The 21,102-nt window shown below is 46.3% G+C and overlaps 1 protein-coding gene across 2 annotated transcripts in view; it reads right to left on the reverse strand.

Annotated features, from left to right (window-relative positions):
• Window positions 1-205: 205 nt before the first annotated feature.
• Window positions 206-21,102, reverse strand: part of GPR156 (G protein-coupled receptor 156) — a 58,596-nt gene continuing 37,699 nt past the window's right edge. The window contains exons 5-9 of one of the 2 annotated variants that reach the window (XM_024769334.1): window positions 18,279-18,392; window positions 17,169-17,264; window positions 13,585-13,821; window positions 6,066-6,224; window positions 206-1,555 (exon numbers count right to left, since the gene is read on the reverse strand). In XM_024769334.1, the coding sequence (XP_024625102.1) occupies window positions 206-1,555; window positions 6,066-6,224; window positions 13,585-13,821; window positions 17,169-17,264; window positions 18,279-18,392 (1,956 nt within the window). Of the gene's footprint in view, window positions 1,556-6,065; window positions 6,225-13,584; window positions 13,822-17,168; window positions 17,265-18,266; window positions 18,393-21,102 lie in introns of both variants that reach the window. The other variant, XM_024769333.1, reaches the window with a different exon arrangement.

A 21,102-nucleotide genomic window follows, 5' to 3' on the forward strand; every position in this document is an offset into this window, starting at 1 on the left:
TGCGGTGAGGTAGGAACAAGACAGGCAATACCCCTCTTTGTATAGATCGAGAAGTGCTCCAGGTACCACAGTGCTCAAGCTAGCATAGCTGAAACATGGTAAGGGCCGGTCCAATGCAAGGCACTGGTCTATTCCCCGAAGGCCACAACAGGCCATGGTATGGCTTGTCCCGGACAGAGCTCTATGTCCAGACTTGCTCTGCTGTTCACACCAGTGTGGGTTTCAAGTCATCTTTGAAGTTCACGACAGGCTTCGAGCGGGCCCACAGCTTTTCCCAGGAAGCCAGCCTCCCAGCAGGCTCAGGGTCGCTGTCTGACGAGCCACTGTCACTGGAATCAGAGGAGCTCTGGAAGCAGATTTCACAGTAGGGCCTGTGGCAGCAGCAGAAGAACTCATCCGAGCTGCTGGATTCTGTGTCGAGGTAGCTGTGTGGAGGAGACAGGGAAGGGCAGCCTGGGGGCGCTGGGGACCGCTGCAGCCGCTGCTCAGGCAGGTCCGGCGAGGCTCTGGCTCGGCGTGGGGCAGCCGGGCACAGCACCCGGCCAGGACCAGAAGGCTGGTGAGAAAGGGCTGCGCGGCTCCCTTCGGCTCCCTGGGGCTCTGTCTGGCACTGTTTGCTGCCCTCCGGGGAGTCTGCCTTGCCTTGAGGAGCTGGGAGCAGTAAAGGCTTCCCAGAAGAGGGTCTTGCTACTCTGGAATCTGCAGTTTGGGGGTCCAGGCAGGGGCTGTCCCTGTCCTGCACATTTCGCCCAGTGCGTGCCCCAGAATCAGCCCTGTTTACCCGACGCCCCACAGAGGAGGGCACAGAACCTGGCAAGTGCGAGCGAGCCCGCTGTGCCGCGCCCCTTCTCCTCACCATGTACGGGCTGAAGCCCAGCTCCTTGGAGAGGGGCATCTTCTGGGGGCTGCGGCAGGCACTGCTCTTCCAGGGCTGCTGGGGACAGGATGGGGGACAGGGGACGGGAGCCTCAGGGCTCAGGCCCAGATCTTGGAGGACTTCCTGAAGCTTCTCCCTGATCACTGAATTCACCCTTGACGGTCGCGCTTGGGGCGCCTCTGAGTTCTCCAGCTGCCCCTGTCTCTGGGGAACAGAGCCTTCTCCACCTGGCGTGAGACCCTGCTGGAGGGCCATGGGTACCTGGTCTCTTCTCTCCACACCCTGGCTTTGCTCAGCCCGCGGCTTCTGGCTGCAGCCCAAATTTAAATGGTCAGAAAAGTCTTGGGAGGCAGCAATTTTCTCCTTCTGCCCTGGGGAGGGGCTGGTGTCCTCCACAGGCCCCTTGACGCCTTGTACACCTGAGGCGGGTGCTGAGGTACTCTGCGGGTCCTGGGTGGCCGGGCTGGTATCACTCAGAGAGTCAGGGAGACATTTCAAAGACCCTTGAGCTGCTAGGCTATGGGGAGGGGCTGCAGCCAGGATGTCCTTGCTGTGGGAAGAGGCAGACGGGACAGCCCCTTCGGGGGGGTCATAGGTGCACTCAGCTGACATCAGCCTCACCAGCTTCTCTTTGGCGTTGTTTACTTGTTCTTGCAGGCTTTCAATCACGGCATTTTTCTGTAAAACAAAAGCAAAACCATCAACAAAAGATGCTGCTGAGGGCTTTCACACTGTCTCCCATGGTGGAGAAAGGGTGGCATCAGAAGACGTTGGTTTAAATCCCAGTTTCTCCACGTATTAGCTGGTGATCTTAGGCTCTGAGGAGGTCCCTCCTTGAGGTGAAATGAGATGATGCATACGAAGCATTTGGCACAATAGCTGCCATGTGTGCTCAGTAACGGTTTACTATGATTTACTGTTGTATGATCTTAGTCTCCCCATTCATCCCCAGACTGTGGCACTGTCTGCGAGAAGGGCGGTCAGGGGAGGCACAGTCCAGCTGCCTGCTGGCTGCTGCAGCACCCGCTCAACTCTGCTCAGAACACAGGGGCTCCGGTCACTCTGCAGGACACCAGTCAGAGCAGTGTTGTGGATGGCCCAATTCTGGGTATATCATACTTCTGCAAAATACAGATGACCCTGAGGCATCTCTGAAGGGGATGACGGAACAGGGAAACAAGCATTTTGCCACTTGCTAAATAAACAGCCTAGAAAATGGGAAGAACAAGAAGGATGGAGATTCCTGGGCCAAAGTGAAAAGACTGGAGCCAGGGGTGGGGGGTGCGGTTTAGTGGGGAATGAGAATCTCAGGTTGGTGTTATCACCTCCCTTGGCTGGAACTTGTGGGTAGGAGGCCAAAGCTACCAATGTGGCACTATCAGCTGTCGGTATCTCCCAAAGGAGTGCAGGCATCAGAATTACTGGAGAAGCTCAAAAAAAAAAAAAAGGATTATTGGGCCTAAGTCCCTGATAGCTTGATTCAGTAGAACTAGAAGGGAGCCCAGAAGATAAATGAAGTTGGGCAGTTCTGCTAGTGAGCTGCCTACCTGCTGCATGGCTGTCAGTTGATAAACAGGCAGGGCCCGGGAGGCTGGCAGGTGACAGCTGCAGAGATGTGCCTGTTCTAACTGCAGGACCATGGGGCATGAAGTAGGAGGAAGAGTAACAGCAGTGGGTGTGCCCTGAGCATCCTTCGTCTGGTTTAGACCTGATGTCCACCTTCTGGAATTTCTGATGTTCAAAAGCAGTGGAGCAGGAGAGAGATCATCGTGGGGGAGCTGATGGGTCTTGGGGCAGATGACACGGGGTCGAGAGTTTGGAGAAGATAATAAGAAGTGCTTGTCCAAATACCAAAATGCTGCCTCTTTGCTGTCATCCTCTTTCGAAGCTGAGGATGAGCATTTGGGTGTCCATTTATTATGCCCTAGAAGTAAAAGGATGTTTCCCTCCTTTCGGATTCCTGATGCAACTTGCCTATGAATTGAATTTGTGGTTTCTTCTCAAGTAGATATGGAAGAGTTGCCCAGAAGTGAACCTTTGAGGGAACAGTAAACTAGGTAAACTAGTCCAGCAAGAGTCTTCTGGCAGCAACTCCAAGGCAAACCTACTGCTCCCTACTTATAAGCAGGAAGGTGATCTTTCTGATTATTGGTACTCCCAGTTTCATCCCGGTTTAGACTTCTCTTATCCTCAGGAGAGAGTTCCGAACCAGCGAGCCACTGGAGAATAAGCGGAAGGACTTGCAGCTGAGCACCTGCCCGCTCATTCTCCCTTTTCCTCAGCCACAGGGCGGTAAGGGCTGGGCGTTGCCGCGGAAGTGTAGGTGACTCAAGGACTCGCCAGGAGCAGAGTGGGTGAGTAACAGGAAGACATTCACTCAGGCTCTTCATGATATCTGGGTGGCGCCAGGTATCTCTCTGAGCATCTCACGGGGGTGACTGCGCTGGCTGCGCTGGAGGGACCCCACCTCTCTTCCTCCTCACCGCCCTTCCTCGTGAAGCCCACCTGGTACATTCTCACGCTGGCTTCAGGAGGCCCTACCGCCTCACAGAGCTGGGAGGGGGCCGTCAGCTGATGACAGCTACCCCAGCAAGTGAACTCTGAGTGCTGCCTTTTTTTCTTTTTTAAACATCTTTATTGGGGTATAATTGCTTTACAATGGTGTGTTAGTTTCTGCTTTATAACAAAGTGAATCAGTTATACATATGCATATGTTCCCATATCTCTTCCCTCTTGCATCTCCCTCCCTCCCACCCTCCCTATCCCACCCCTCCAGGCGGTCACAAAGCACCGAGCTGATCTCCCTGTACCCCCACTATGGAGAACAGTATGGAGGTTCCTTAAAAAACTACAGATAGAACTACCATATGAGTGCTGCCTTTTTGTGCCTTATCCACAAATTCCTTAGAGTATAGGAAAACAGTATAAACCTTGAGTTGGGAATACTACTCTTCTCTAGCAAACCAAACACCTGAAGCTGGCTGGTGACAGATTTAGAAAGGTCAGCCTAAGCAGTAAATCTCCCTTCTTACAGAAGAGGAAGTGGGACTCTGTTTTCACCATGGCCGCATAGTAATCAGCGTGGTTGGCCACGGTGAGACCAAAATCCGACTGACCATGGCAGCTGCACTGAAACGAGCTTATTAATGATCACTTTGGGCACACCCAGGGAAGCAAAACATCCACAGGCATGTTTCCTAAGGTGCAGGCCACAGGGAGAAATGGAATCTCCCCCTCTTTCTGTGTTTCAAGGAAGAAAAGTAAAGGCGAGTTTCCTCTGCTGCAGAGCGTAGAAGGGAGGTTCTTCAAGATCTGGGAAGCTGGCCTCCACACAGCTGGGATGTCAGGGGTGGGTGCTGCCCCAAACAGCCTTTGGGGACCATTGCCATGGGGAAAGGGAGGCAAGAATGAGAAGATGGGCTGCCCAGATGGTGCGAAAGTGGGAGGAGGACACTGGGGCAGCAGAGGGGCTGCAGAGGAGGGAAATGCAGCCGAGAAGCTGGGGTTACGGAGGCACGAGAGATCCTTGTGCTCATCCACTGGGCAGTGCTGGAGCTGGGGATTCAGATACCAGAAACTCTCTAGGCCTGCCGCAGGGCTCTGGGATGGGCTGCTCTGGGAAAGGTGTTCAGGTGTGGGGTGTCGGGGACAGGAGTCCAGCATTTTACTACCTAAGCATCTGCTCCCTATTAGGGCCCTGCCTCTGCAGACTCAAGGCATCTTTTTGGTAGAGCGGATTCAGTCACTGCATGGGAAACAGGGTAGCATGGCAGGAGTACAAAAAGAACGTCACAAATTACCATAAGGCTAAAGAGTCAGGCCACTTGGCTGTTCCAACATTAGCTGATTGTGAATGAAAACCATCCTGGGTGTTCTCGCCAAGTTTCTGGCCTTCTGTTTAGCTGAAAAAAAAAATGTTTCTTTGAAGACTTCAGAGAGTATCAATGGCAATGCTACTCCCTTGCCAGGTGGGAAGAAATCTGGCTCTGAAAAAAGGTCCTGAATGCTTGATAAATAGTAAAGAAATAGTAAAGAAAGGACAAGTATTACTCTGATGGAAAAAAAGGTCCAGAACCAAGGGAATGGTGCGAGGGACTGAGGGTGCCTGGGGAGCTGAATCCCTTCATTGGTTACGTTCCTTAGGTCCCCATCACACCATCCTTTCACATAGGGACTATTGGCACCCAGTGTCAGTCCAATATGAAAAAGCATAATTTCCCATATAGCACCTACTCAGGTATGTTCTCTACTAAAACAAAAATATGGAATATAATTTAGTTAGTATGAAAAAACTGGCTAATTCCTCTGGGCCCCATGCCTCCTCTCTGAGGCAGTGCAGCCTCAAGCTTTCCCATGTGCTTTCTTCAAGCCCACATCACTCTGTCCAGTTCTGGGAGAGGTGCCAAATCTGGCTGAAGAACAGAGAAGAAAGAGGACTGGGGGCTCCCTTGTCTCTGCCTTGGTGCTACTGCGATATTCAGAAGCTCTATTCATCCTTCCTCCCCATCTTTAGACACCTCTTAATTTTCTGGGCTGGTAGGATGACTGAGATTTCTAGTTAGCACCTGGAAAAGACAGTAAGGAGCCCCATAGGATCTTGGAAACAAGGGCACTACTCTATGTAAAGAAAGAATGTATCACACAGCAGAAGCTAGCATCCACTACTCCTCAGGGCCTTTACAATGCTGTTCCCCACACTTGGAATGCTTTTCCCTGCACTCTTTGCCTGGATAATTTGTAGTTAACCTTCAGCTCTCAGCTCAGAGAGTCTTTTCCAACCCCTCTAAATTAGGTTCCCTTGTCCTCACCACTCTTTCTTCCCACTCTGATTTTTCCCTTCATAATTCTTATCACCATTTGTAACTATATGGCTACTTGATCCGTATCTATTTCCTCCACTACACTGTGAGCTCCATGAAGGTAGGGACTCTGTTTGTTTTGTTCATCAGCACTTAGCACAATGCCTGGCACACATCTGTCCAATGAATGAATGAAGTGGGTGAGGGTCAGCAATGGGAGGGGCACTGGGGAAATGTTGAGGTTTTGCTTGCTGCTAAGGGAGACCAGAATGGCTAGGAATTGGGGAAATGGGAGGAGGAGAAAGAATGTTAGCAATGAGGCATATGGGGCCCACCAATGCATGACTGGAGTTCTTTATAGAGAATCCAGCAGGCAGGGTCTCGCTTACTTCTGTGAGGAGTCTCTCCATGGAGTTTTTCTCTCCTCTAACGTGGCAACTCTGCTCCTCACCATACTGGGTGTGCAAGCTTTTGCTGGGAGTGCTGAAATATTTGGCCATGCGTCTGATTGTTTGGTTTTCCTCTTCAAATGCCTTCCATTGCTTCAGCTGTTGGATAAAAGAACACATGTTATTTATTTAATTACACACCCAGAAACACATTCTCTCACTCTTCCTCAAAAACACCAAGGAATGACAGTATCACAGATAAATGCACAAACTATTCTCTCCTCAAAATGTACTTTACTCTGGAAAGTTCACAGACAGCAATGACAGAAGGTTTAGAGAATGTAAAGGTCATATCATTTAAAAAATGCCAAAGGAAGAAGATGACAGGTTGATGAAACAGAACCATCGGCTGGACCCATCTACCAACCCACTGCTGGACTGGGCAAAGAAAACCAGAGCTGAGGTGGACTTCTAGAGGCACATTCTCAAGCCAGAGTTTAGGAGCTGTAACAGGGTTAAGCGATCTAAACACTGTACTTCAGATGACGCTGGTTTTAGTTGTATGCAGCTGTTCTTAATTATTCTCATGTGTTGAGCGATGGTGTGCTTACTGCTATTGAAAGCCCAGGCCCGGGCATCCCTGGTGGTGCAGTGGTTGAGAGTCCGCCTGCCGATGCAGGGGACATGGGTTCGTGCCCCGGTCTGGGAAGATCCCACATGCCGCGGAGCAGCTGGGCCCGTGAGCCCTGGCCGCTGAGCCTGCGCGTCCGGAGCCTGCGCTCCGCAACGGGAGAGGCCACGATAGGGAGAGGCCCGTATACCGCAAAAAAAAGAAAAAGAAAACCCAGTTCCTTCTAGAGGACTCTTTTTTTTTTTTACATTTAATTTAATTTATTTTTTTATACAGCAGGGTCCTATTAGTTATCTATTTTATACAAATTAGTGTATACCTGTCAATCCCAATCTCCCAGTTCATCCCACCCCCACCCCTGCCTTCCTTGCTTGTGTCCACACGTTTGTTCCCTCTAGAGGACTTCTAACCCAAGGCTCAGAGAAACAGAAAACCACAAATGTCAGCAAAAATGAATAAAAACGATAGAACATCAGGTCTGCGATCTGTCTTCTTTCCTTGACAAATGAGGAAAGACTCAGAAGCAGGATGATTTGTCTAGGTCCACATGGCTACTTAGCATCAGAGTCACAGCTGTAATGAGGGCACTGTGCCACACTGCACGTCCTCAACACAGCTGACGAGAGAGACTGTCAACTGTGAGGGTCCTAGGGAACGGTTTTCGGGAGATACTGGTTTTGAGAACCAGTCTATGGATGCACAGGCTGGTTTCCTTTAACAGGGATGGGACTGAACAGAGAACATTCACAAAAAGGGACACGCTCCTGAGCCCGTGGGGCACTGTCTCCTCCTGGCGAATGCTAGGGACGTGATGCCAGGGGAGGCCACAGTGCTGAAGGCATCTTTTCCCTTAGGGATTCTCATAATTAAGAGCCCTAGTGATGGACGCTGGGCACTCTGGGACCTTAGCTCTAGAAATGATGCTGAGATACCTGTGGGGAACCTCACAGGGATCCTGGGATGTCTTTGTTCGCTCATCAAACATTTACTGAGCTCTGACTATGGAAAGTAACCTAAATTTGGTAAATCTCAGATAGGATTCTAAATCCTGCCATCAATTTCAATACCACATTCTGCCCAAGTCCTCTTGGGTCCTGTGTTAACTCAGCATGAGTCCTTCATGGTACCAGGAGTCTGTGTGACCTGTGCTGGGTCGGGCCAGGAACCGCCCTGTCAGATGCCCTTCTTGAAGGCCCCCTCCCCAGGGTGCTGTCCTCTCAACACCCTGCTCAGGAGCTACTGGAGCCCAGCACTACAGGGTCACTGTACAGCCATGGGTGGATGGCGCTGACCACCAGCGCTGCTCTCCTAGCACTGGCCCTAGCAGTGTTGCACTATCTCTATGTCTCCTCAGGGCCCCCTCATTTCCCTAGCAGCATAGCTTTTCCTTTCTCTCCCCCCACCACCTCCAGACCAAGCCCTCCCTGCAGAGCTGCTGGAGGAACTGCTCAACATTGGTGTAAGGGCACTTCCAAGGCTTTTCGTCTGTCTCACCCTAAGCTGGCTGGGTGGAGCCAGGGTGGCCCCTGACTAAAGCCCCCTAGCCCTCCAACCCCCTCCCCCTTAATTCCCCATTTGTGAAGGTCCTGGTCCTTAAGACTTGACTCTTCAGGATTTCTGGAATATGACTAGAAATGACCCTTAGGTCATAATTTCAGGACCTCCCCACGGCCCTTCCTTCAGAAGGACAGGGAGTCTTATTTTCTCAGCATCTGGGTATGTGTGTGTAGCAGGCAGAAAATGGCCCCCCAAAGACGCTTCCCTCCCAATCCAGGAACTTGTAAATATGTTACCTTACATGGCAGAAGGAATTCTGCATACGTTATTGAGTTTAAAACTGTGAGATGGGGAGATTATTCTGGATCATCCAGGTGGGCCCAGTGTCATCACAAGAGTCCCTATAAGAGGGAGGCAGGACGGGAGATGTGACAATGGAAAGAGAGGTCAGAAAGAGAGACTTGAAGATGCTGTGCTGCTGGCCCTGAACATGGAAGAAGGAGCCGTGGATCGAAGAAAATGCAGGAAAATGCACGGAAACAGATTCTGCCCCAAAGTCTCCGGAAGCAACGCGGACCTACTAACAACTTGATTTCAGCCAAATAAGACCCATGTTAGATCTCTGACCTCCAGAACTATAAGGCATTAAATGTGTATTGTTTTAAGGCACTCTGTTTGTGGGAATTTGTTATAGCAGCAATAGGAAACCAAGCAGTGGGATTAAGTCTCGGGTCTTTAATGGGGTGCACCGGGGCATTCAGAAGTTCACCCCATGTGCCTCTCTCACCTCCTGCCACTCTCCCCTTGTTTCAATTTGTGCTTCGAAAAGAGCAAAGGCTCATGGTGTTCCAAACACCTCTTCTTCTCTCTTATACCTCTCTGCCTCTGTCAGAGGGTTTCCCCCGTCGGAAATGCCACCCACAGCTCTTCCCCAGTCTGAGCTGTGAACATTTCTTACTCCTCATTCAAGGTGGGCCCAAGCACCTCGTTTTCTGAGACGGTTACCGAGTTCCCAGACAGGCTGGGGTACCCCTTCCTTGACATCGTGTAACATCCTCAAACACTATAACACAAGGGTTATAAATCCTTTCACGTCAGCTCCCAACTAGACCTAGAGTGAGGCCGTGTGTTTAACTGCCTGTTCCCAACAGTTAATATTTGGATGGACAGATACATGGACAAATGAAGGAAGCTTTCCTTTAGAAAGCTCATCTGTCTGGTAAGGTGCTGAGACATTTACAGAGGACTATAAGGCAGAGTAGAAAGTCATGAGTACCTTCCTGGAGGAGCAGATGAAACACTTTGCAGGTTTAGAGGATAAAATAATGTCCTACCTCAGGACCCACCTGCCTCTCAGAGGTGGAGGGAGGGGTGTGTGTGTGGGGGAGGATGGGTCACATCTAAGTCACAAAAGCAGAGGCTGGCTCACTACTGGTGATGACCTCAGCGTTTGGCGTAAACACTTAGGCATTTCCTGAGGGCCTGTGGAGAAGGCTACCTAGTCCACTTAGCTCTTCAGTCACATCGTCCATTTCACTCAGCTTTCTGGCACTGCCTACCTGCCCTTGAGGTGTCTGTGCCTTTGCTTTCATAAATCCCTCCCATCACAGTCCAGTTTGAAGGCTCAGTAGCAAGAAAGAAGCCTGCCTCCCTGCTCCCTTCCCTCTCCTTGTGGCTCTCCTCACACACTTCTCCAAATCTGCTCAGCTGTCCTACTGTCCTGGGAAAATCCAGTCTCTGGTCTCACAGGGAGAATATTTCTTCAACCAAAGGCCACAGAGTCAGAGGGGAAAATCAATTCAGGGGCACACAGAAAACCTGAAAAACCTCAGTTACTTTTATATTTTAAAAAACAATTTACCTCCTACACCTAAAATACAATTGACCATAAAATATATCTTTTTGTTTCAGATCATGGTCAGTTCAAGAGGAGGAAAAGCACGAGAGAGAAAATAGAAAAGATACAGTATGAGAAAGGAAGCTCAAGACAGCTAGGAGAACTGAGATAGAGAGAAGGAAAGAGAAAGGCCAACACAGTCCATCTGCCCGGTTCCGGTACCCCAGCCCCAATAATTCCATTTCCACTCCCACTTCAACAAACCAAGTGCCTGTCCTTAGTTCAAACCCGGAAGACCGATTCCAAGATCAACTTCATCTTGTATTTTTATGTCTGTGTATAAGATGGAAGTGCCCCTGAATATCACTATGGTCCCAGGTCCTGAGGATTTAAACACGGAGGAAAGTGGAAATCTTGTGTGTGAGGCTTAGGATACAAGAGGGACAGAGGCGAGTGTGGGGGGAGAGAGGAAACCCAAGTAGGGCCACATCAGGGAGTTTACTGATTCACTCAATTTTCAGATGGAGGTCTTGTGTTAGATCAGGAAAGCTTTCTTCTAATAAATAGCTCCTTGGTGATTACTTCTGCTCTAAATTATCTTGTTCTCTTTCAGAGACTCCTATTAGCTTTAAATCATATCCTTAGACATGCTCTCCATATTTTCTAGTCTCTCATTTTTTTCCTGTGTCCTTGTTTTCTGTTTCCTTAAATTAACCCACTAATTCAGTATTTTGCCATGTCCAGCTGCCTATTCAATGCTTCTATTGGCGTTTTAAATTTAACACAATCTTTTTCATCCTTATTCAATATTTCATGATCTAAGATTATGTCGTTTTCATAATGGTTTGCTTTAGTCAAAGAGGGGCAATAACCTTTGAATCCTATTGATAAGACTAATCAGATACCTTCTAAAAACATTCTATTTTACTTCAGAGGAAGGTAGCTTCTCTAAATCTTCAGAAATTTGTGGTCCTTTTATTGTGAACTGCAGAATCTCTTCATAGATCCTTTCCCCCTGAATTTATAGTCTTACGTGGGAAAAGCTATAGTTTCCTGGTATATAATAAATACATTCTCTTGGCTTTTCCCTCATCATCACAAGACGGCTGCCATAACTTCAAGCATCAAAAACATTCAAGGTAGGAAGAAAGTAGAAGAGGCGATGCCAGCCACCCCCATAGCTTCTTTTTAGGAAAGCAAAAGCTTTCTCAGAAGCCTCCCAGAAAACCTTTGGTGTTCAAAACTGTGTTACGTGGGTACACCTAGCTATAAAGAAGGCTGGCAAAGCAAGTGTTTAGCTCTTTCAGACTATATAGTAGAGATGAATCGAGGAACAAAGGGTTTGGCAATGGGTGGATGGGTTACCAATCAACAATGTTGGCCCCAGGGCCTAAGGAGTGGGCTTCCCAAAAGTCTCCTCTCCACTCTCTTTTACCCATCTCCCAGGGAGGAACAGCCCTGGCATTTCATAGTCCTTTTCTGCTACATCCTAGACAAATAAGACTCAGCTCTCAAAGGCTTCCTTCAATCCAGTTCTTATAACATTAAGATTCAACAAAAATTCCTCTAGTTTCTGGCTCAGAGGCAATGCTCATCCTTGATTTTTTTTTTTTTTTTTTTTTTTTTTTTTGCAGTACGCGGGCCTCTCACTGCTGTGGCCTCTCCCATTGCAGAGCACAGGCTCCGGACACGCAGGCTCAGCGGCCATGGCTCACGGGCCCAGCCGCATCACGGCATGTGGGATCTTCCCGGACCGGGGCACGAACCTGTGTCCCCTGCATCGGCAGGCAGACTCTCAACCACTGAGCCACCAGGGAAGCCCCCATCCTTGATTTTTAGTGCTGCTGCTACAGATTTTTCCATATCTGTTCATCCTCTTGAGTATTTTAATGAGAATTTATGAAAGGGAAAAAGAGTAAAGGGCCTCTGCCTGTGCCATACTATCGCGCCCCAAAGTGCACTCTTCACTTTTATAAATACACTGCCACCCTCCATCAGGCAACACTTTAATTACCGGCTAGCTCCCTCATGGAGAAGTCATACATGGTCAACTGGTAACTGCACTGGGAATAAGGAAAGGGTAGTGAGGGTGTCGTGGGATGAGGGAAGCCTCGGGAGGAAGAAAAAGAGAACTAGAAGGGACACAAAACACTGCTTAATGCCAAGCTCATTAACTTGGATGTATGTAGCTCAGTGGTACCCTGGGGCATAACGTGAATAATTTAACATCTCTTTCCTTTCAGAGCTTATGGATTCCTTCACCTTTCTCTCTGACTCCCTTTCTTTCTGTTTGCTGTCTGGATATTTCTCCTTCTATCTTCCTCCCTTGTTTGATTTTTTCTTAATCCTCATAATAAGAAATACATTTTATTTTATTTTTTTAACATCTTTATTGGAGTATAATTGCTTTACAATGGTGTGTTAGTTTCTGCTTTATAACAAAGTGAATCAGCTATACATATACATATATCCCCACATCCCCCCCTTCTTGAGTCTCCCTCCCACCCTTCCTATCCCACCCCTATAGGTGGTCACAAAGCATGGAGCGGATCTCCCTGTGCTATGCAGCTGCTTCCCACTAGCTATCTATTTTACATTTGGTAGTATATGTATGTCCACGCCACTCTCTCACTTTGTCTCAGCTTACCCTTCCCCCTCCCCGTATCCTCAAGTCCATTCTCTACGTCGGCGTCTTTATTCCTGTCCTGCCCCTAGGTTCTTCAGAACCTTTTTTTTTTTTTTGATTCCATATATGTGTGTTAGCATACAGTATTTGTTTTTCTCTTTCTGACTTACTTCACTCTGTATGACAGACTCTAGGTCCATCCACCTCACTACAAATGACCCAATTTCGTTCCTTTTTATGGCTGAGTAATATTACATTATATATATGTACCACATCTTCTTTATCCATTCATCTGTTGATGGACACTTAGGTTGCTTCCATGTCCTGGCTATTGTAAACAGTGCTGCAATGAACATTGTGGTACATGCCTCTTTTTGAATTATGGTTAAGAAATACATTTTAAATTTAGTTTTTACTTTTTCCTTATTGTAAAAAGAAAAGGAAGGTTCTACATTTTCCTCTTTTTATTAAAAAGAAAGAAAAGGCATTTTAAATTTCATAAAGACCCAAATGCACTTTTCTCTGAATGTGCAATTGCAAACAGGAAAGAAGGAAAGGTTCCTCACTGCCAGGCTAGTACAAGAAATGACATTATCAGGATGAAGGGGGAACTGGGGATGCATGCAGCAGACTGGAGGGTGGGTAGAAAAGCAGGTCTGTGAGGCACCCACCTGGGCAGAAGCGGTGCCACTACTTGGCTACTCTGGTCAGCCCTCCTTACCGACCGGGAGCAGAGTGGCTCCTTCAGGACAGCGAGGAGGGAAGAACAGAGGGAGCCAGCTCACTAGGAACCCCACCTTCCTTCTGACTCTCTCATCAATGGCACCCAAAAGTCTCAGTAGGAAACAAAGTGAACAATTTATCACACCCAGCAAAGTCTGTGGAATGATGGGGTGGACTGGTCCTCCAAGTTCTCCCTAGAGCATACCTGGGGAATGAAGATGAAGCAGTTGATTGTGGTTGTGCAAACAAAGATACTTCCAGATGTGAGTCCATAGACCAGGTTGGGCCAGGAGTGCAAGTATCTGGTGACCACAAAAAGAAGCCCCGCAGCCAGCACCACGAGGTTGACCCCAACCATGATGGTTAAAGACTGATTCACAGGAGGAGAGCTGACATGGTCAGTCAAGCCAGCCAGGTAGGCCCCATAGAGCAGCAGCAGGCCCTGGACAAAGAGGAGAAGAACCAGAGGCTCAGAGAAGTGAAATATCAGGCTTGGGGTCCAAGAGCAGTAGGGCTGGGACCACTTTCCTTACCTGTAAAATAGGGATAATAATACCTACCTTAAAGGGTTGCTATGAGGAGGATTTACTAAGATAAGCACTTGGGACTACCCTTAGGGTCGTCCCCTTATACCTCATGTATGCGTGATAAATTTCATTTTCCTCTCCTCTGAGAATTAGTTTATCAGAGGTCAGCAAGTCAGCCATCAGAGAGGACTCTGCCAGGATGAGGTACAGGATAGGATGGTACATGCAGGTCGGAGCCCTACAGAAAGGACTGCCAGGCACTGGGAGGGCAAGGGGTGCACCATGCTGCTGGTGGTGAGGGCTTCCGCATCCACTGTGTGCTTCTGCACTGCATGGAGCTGAGGGGCATGCAGAAGCTGAAATAGCCCTGTGGTCCCCTTGTCAAGCCATGTGCCACGGCAGGGGAAGCACTGGAGGAAGGGGCTCTTTTTTCTAATGTTCCCAAAGGCACCATCTGCTTGCCAAGCCCTGCACCTGCAAGACTGCATCTGCCCAGAAGGGATGCCTTTTTCTAATTCACACAAAGGATCTCTATAGGCTAGCGGCAGCTCTGTGCCAGTGGGTGTTTATGGGAGACGAAGAGTGAAAAAAGAAGAGAACAAAGGCAGGCTGGGACCTGGACAGGACCGTGGGACAGGCACAGGCAGCAAAGGCCTCATCTATACCCTTCACCCTCTTTGTGACATTCCCTGCCCCGCCCCCCCAGAACCCAGGGCCCTATTCTTTCCTCTTTGTCATGAATGTAAACCCGCTCTCAGATTTCTCATATGTACTACACAGAAAATGGCTCACAGCTTCTTAAAGTGCTGCCTCTCCTAGAAGGAGCTACATTTAAACAGAAATCAAAGCTTTAATCAATAATACATAATATATAGATTCAACATATGTTCGCCTGATTCGGGGCAAAGCTCTGTGCTGGGGTAGGTGTAGGGCAGGAAGCAGTGTTGCCAAGTGTAAGTCATGGTTCTGGCTTTTAAGAAGCTCAGTCTGGTTGGGAAATTTAAGGCAAGCACCCAAATATCAATGTTTTATGACACAGGATATGAAGCTGCCACGGGGGATGAGGTGGGGTGGGAACTACAGGGACTCAGAGGGAGAACTAATAATAAAAGTAAGGTCAGGTATCAGCAGGGTACCTGCCAGTGGCCCTGAAATCACACGATCTGACCAACTCCATCTGCAGGGATGGCCCTTAAGACAACTGTTTGGAGGACTGGCTGTGCCTACAGTGAAGGAGTAAGCACAGCAGAGATGCTGTCTGGGTGCCCCGAATGCTCAGTGTCCCAAAGGGGGCCAAATGTGGCCGCCCTGAGATCTTCAATGACTAGAGGACATACAAGTCAGCAGGCCAGTGGGGCCTGACTTTTGGATAACTGACGCCATCAGGCGGCATTTGGCAGCGTTAGATCATTAGTAATTTAATCAAAGGCAAATAAAATTAATTCTATGATTCCGAAATGCTTAAATCTGATTCTATTAAAACGCTTTAACTCCATTAAAATTCTTTCCAAAAGTGAATCAGGTATGAGTAAAGCATCTATACATGCATGACTCGTGTCTGAGTGAATCACATCTGATATTTGTGTGTCATTCGCCCTCACTGCTAAGAAGCGTGGGGTGGCGGGCGGTCCAGGGACTTAATGTGCAGATTTGGGGTCCTCCTCAGGAGCTGCCCGAACAGGGAGCCCATGGGGGCCTGGCTCAGTCACCTTCCTGATGGCTCAGCACTCTCCCCTTTTTCTTTCTTTGTCCTATAGAAAGATATTGCAGTGAAATAAAATGGAAATGGGATTATATAAAAGGCAATGGAGAAAATAAATCAAGTTGACTTGCAGAGGGAGTTGCTATGGGGGAAGTGCTGAGTTTCTGTGCCGGGAAGGACGTGCTCTTCTACAGGGGCTCGAAGAATGGGAAAGGCACGGTGCTTTCAAAACTGTCTGGGGGCAGGGGTGGGCAGTGGAAGATTAATAATAAAAGCATCTAACATGTATTTAGCTCTTACTATGGGCCAGGAGTGAACGAAAACTCAACATGCATTAATCCTTTCAAAACTCAGACCCCTTCTGAGAGGATGTTATCATCATCCCCATTTCACGTATGAAGGAATCGAAGCTCAGGGAGGTCAAATGAGGTTCAGGGTCAGCTAGGAAGGGGCTGAGTCATTATTCAAACCCTGTTCTGTCATATTTTGAAACTCATTTTCTTAATCACTAGTAAGAAACTAGAGATCAAAAGCTATTCACTTCCTACCATTTTCTCTTAAAAATATTTCTATCAAAGTAATACATGCACATGGTTAAAAAGCAACATTTCCCTGTCCCAGCCCTGCCCATCCTCAGGCCTATTTCTCAGAAGCAACCACTTGAACACTTTCCTAGTGGTGAAGTGAGTAAAGTTTACCTTTAGAGGCCATCTATTTCTACAAGACCTCCTTTTCCTCTGCCAGCAATCAATCAACCAGGCCCCTCTCTCCTAATACTCAACAGGCAGCCTCCTGCCATGCAGGGCTCGCCTGTTCATTGAAACAGACCTGCCCTATGCCACTCCCCCCCTCCCCCGCCCCAAGCCAGATTCTCTGTCCCTCCAAGCTGAAAACCAGCTAACAGGATAGTTGGTTCTCCTTTAGTGCCCTGTATAGTATCCTGTACCCTCTGGAAATAATATCCTCCTTTTGCCATCTAACAGAGATAAATGAGTCGAATGATGGGAGATTCAGGGCCGTACAGGAGACACTTTGAGGCAGCTGGAACCACTCAAAGGACACCATGGATGTTGCCATTTGTCTTAGGGCCAACCATGCTTCCAATCAGAGCAAGAAAGTTAGGCAAGTGGAAGGCAGCAGGTTACCTTGACACAAATCTTGAAGAAGGACCCAAGAGGAGTAATAAGGGCACTTAAGAGAATAGGTTAAGCTGGCTAGAATGTCTCCTTATAATTCCCCTTGCAGGTAGTTGGGGAGAAAACTGGTATTGACAAATCAATGAAAAAAACAGACCAAGAAATGGGAGAAACAGTGGGTGAATTCCACATGATTTGGGGGAGGACTCAATGAGGGAGTCCAAAGATTTCGAAACGTGACCCTCAAAACAAATAGAGTACAGAAATAATAAGGGTCATGGCTTTGAGATGTATGCATCAATAGAGGTCTCTTCTGATTTCAGTACTCTTTGCAGAAATCACCTCATTAATTCCTATAATTCCTCTTTATAACCATTTTGTTGGTAACAGAGAGATAGTATCCCCAGGAGATGAAGTTACCAACCTTGCATCCCAAAACGAGAGCAATCCAAACATCAGAGTACCGGGAAGCACAGAAGTGTGTGCTAGTCAGAGAGCAGGACACGTCTCTACCTGTCACCTAGAAGGGACACAGAGTCAGGAATGAGGGCACCCACAGTTACCAGGAACACACATATACAGCAGATCTTTGTAAACATTCTAGTTTGTGAAATCCTCTATAGCATATAATTTCTCCCTTAATATGTAAAAACTATAACATTTAGGTGACTCCATTAGAATCTAAATGAGAGTAACCATGAGTTGGAGGAAAAGACGACAAAGTTGGGCTGACATGTGGATTCTTGGTGCCAGCAGGGCTTACCCCTGTTATGTGCTTTGCTACCACAGTGATTCAAATTAGTGCATCAGCAAAATTACAAATTATTTCACATCCTCTTTCTGCTATTTGTTAACAGTTAAAACCTTCAATATTGAATCTGCACTGTCAAGATTCCCCTGTATTCCTCAGCTCCTTTGTTAGGCTGGAGATATAATGCTTCCTATTAACTGAACACTATATACTGGGCACAGTTGAGTCCTTTACCTGCATTGTTTCCCTTAATCTTCACCACAGCCCTATGAAATAGGTAGTATTATTATCTCCATTTTACCTATGAGGAAATAGAGACTTAGACAGGTTAAATAACTTTCCCAAGGCTGGTAAGTGGTAGAGCTGGGATTTGAATTGGGGTTGACTGACTCCAAAGAACACCTCAAAATACTACCTTTACCTTTCAACAGTTAGGGTAAAGAAGCTCTCTGTAGCTGAAAACTCTCATTACTGATAAGGTAGAAGCAGAGATAACTGCCAGGCAGATCTCTGTTTGCTGACATCTCAGCGGTTGCTGCTGGAAAACACTTGGGGCGGGAGGAGCAGTGGGAGCGGAGCAGACCCTGCAGACAACAGGCAGGTGTTCATGGTGGCCACAGCTCCTGACTCGCCAGCCTCTTTGGGTCATTTATCTTCTCGTTGGGAGGATGTCCACACAGTGAATGCTACTGGGAGAATGACCCCCGTGTACCCACAGAAGCCAGTCCCTCCAGTTCAGGAACTAGATTCTCCAGGGATTGGGCCCCTCACCGTCATACTGACACTGAGAATCTGGAGGCACTGGATGGGATCAGTCAGCACCCACGTCATGAGCAGGATCACATCTGCTACCACCAGGGCTGCCACCAACCCCAGGAGCTGCAGGTCTTTGATTATCTGAAAAAGAGTCAAGGTCATAACTTTCCTTTGCTCACTGGCTATACAACACAGGGGCTAGAGAGTCCTCTGTGCTCTGAGATAGAGGCTCCAGGGTTAACCTTTCAAAGGGGCTTCAAATCCAGCCATCAAAGATGAAACAGACACTAAACACATGCAGTGATTTCTATGTGCATATCATCATTAGCAACATTAAACATTTTCATTTGTTTGTCCCTTCCATATCCTGCCTTTTCCCACAAAGGAATTCAAGGGATATTATAAAATAAATACACTATTATTTCTATATATTTATATAGCACATAGATAGATGTGGAAAATTTTACATAAAACTATTAACAACCATTAACCTGGAGGGTCAGACTGAGAGATGATGGTGGTGGAGGAGAGATTACTAGCATTTTCTTTAAACATATGTGAAGCATTTGACTTAACACAAAAAGAATGTGTTATTTTTGTGGTTACAAAAATAAGATTTAAAAAAATGTATGCAGCAACAGGATGAAAAATATTAAGGAAAGAGACAATAAGGAGAATTATGATGAATGCTCAGGTGAGGAGAGCACATACCATTCAAGAATTGGGGCAGAAACATGGGTCTGCATTTTTGACAACCAATGAAAAGAAGGAAGCACAACTAATTACATGATTCATGGTGTTTGTAAGATAAAAACAAATCAGTTGCTGAACCAAAATGCTCCAAACCAGAGATAAGGAGAAAATCTTCAGATCAACTAGCAAAAAATGACACAGTACGTATAGCGGAACAAAGATAAGGAGGACATCAGATTTCTCATGAGATACAAGGACAAGTGAGAAAACAGTAGAGGGAAATCTTCAGCTAAAGAAAATATCAACCTAGAATCTTATATCCAGAAAAAATATCTTTCAAAAATAAAGGTGAAATAAGGACTTTTTCAGATAAACAAAAGCCAAAAGAATTCAGCATTAGCACACTTGCATGAGAATGTTAGATATCCTTGAAGTAAAAGGAAAATAATACCAGATGAATATAGGGATATATACGAGGAAATTAAGGGCTCTGGAAATGTTAACTTCATAGAAAAATATATGATTGATATTTACTATTTAAATATCTTTAAAACATAACTGATTGTTTAAACAAAAATTAATAACAATTGTGTGGGGCTTATAACATACGTAAAAGTAAAAACAACACAAAGATTGGAGAGTGGGGAACTGGAAGCACACTATTGTAAATGAAATACTTATGCCATAAGTAAATGACAATTATATAATTATACACAGATTCTTCCAGAAATTGAATTGGAGGGAATACTTCCCAATTCATTCTACAAGGCTGCCATTACCCTGTTAGAAAACCAGAAAAAGATTTTATAGGAAAAGAAAGCTGCAGAGCAACATACCTTAAGAACATGAACACAAACATTATAAACAAAATTTTATGAAAATGAATCCAACAATATAAGAGGGTAATACATAATGACCAAGTGGAGTTCGTTTCAGGAATGCAAGGTTGGTTTGAGATCCTAAAATCATTTAATGTAATTCACCATATGAGCAAGCTAAAAATGAAAAATCATACGATACAGAAAACACATTTGATAAAACCCAACATTAATTCTTTATAGAAACTCAGTAAAATAGGAATAGAAGGGAACTTCCACAATTAGATAAAGGGCATCTATGATAAAACTACAGCTAACATCATTCTTAGTTTTGACTAAGATAGGATGTTTTCCCCATATGATCAAGAACAACTCAAGGATGTCTGCTCTCAGCACTTCCATTGAACACTGTACTGGTGTTTCTAGCCAGTGACATCATACAAGATGGAAAAGAAAATTTCTTTTACAAAAGATATGAATCTATATAGAAAATCTGATGGAATCTGCACAAAAGCTACTAGAACTAATAAGTAGTTTTGCAAGATTGCAGCATGTAAGATCAGCTTACAAAAATCAATTGTATTTTTATATATTAGCAACAAAAAATTGGAAAGTGAAATAAAAAACAGTAACATGTATAATAGCATAAAAAATAAAGTACTTAGGAATAAATTTGATAAAAGATATGAAAGACCTCCACTGAAAACTACAAAAAAATTGCTGAGAGAAATTAGAAAAGACCTAAATATATGAAGAATTATACTGTGTTCATGGGTTAAAAGACACAACATTGTTAAGAAATCAGTTCTCCACAATTTGATCTACAGATTCAACACAACCTCAATCAAAATCTCAGCAAAAAATTCGCAGAAATTGGCAAACTGATTTAAAAATTCATATGGAAATTCAAAGGACCTAGATTAACCAAAACAACACTGAAAGAGAAGAACTAATACTCCTTGACTCAAGATTTAACATAGGACTTCCCTGGTGGCACAGCGGTTAAGAATCCGCCTGCCAATGCAGGGGACACAGGTTTGAGCCCTGGTCTAGGAAGATCCCACATGCCACAGAGCAACTAAGCCCATGCACCACAACTACTGAGCCCACGTGCCACAACTACTGAAGCCCATGCACCTAGAGCCCATGCTCCGCAACAAGAGAAGCCACCGCAATGAGAAGCCTACGCACCACAATGAAGAGTAGCCCCCGCTTGCCACAGCTACAGAAAGCCCGTGGGTAGCAATGAAGACCCAACACAGCCAAAAAAAAAAAAAAAGATTTAACATAAAGCTACAGTAATATGGTATTGGTGTCAAAATAAACAATGACATCAATGA

The sequence above is a fragment of the Neophocaena asiaeorientalis genome, unplaced genomic scaffold (genome assembly GCF_003031525.2).
Source record: "Neophocaena asiaeorientalis asiaeorientalis breed wild unplaced genomic scaffold, Neophocaena_asiaeorientalis_V1.1 scaffold671, whole genome shotgun sequence".
NCBI lineage: Eukaryota > Metazoa > Chordata > Mammalia > Artiodactyla > Phocoenidae > Neophocaena > Neophocaena asiaeorientalis.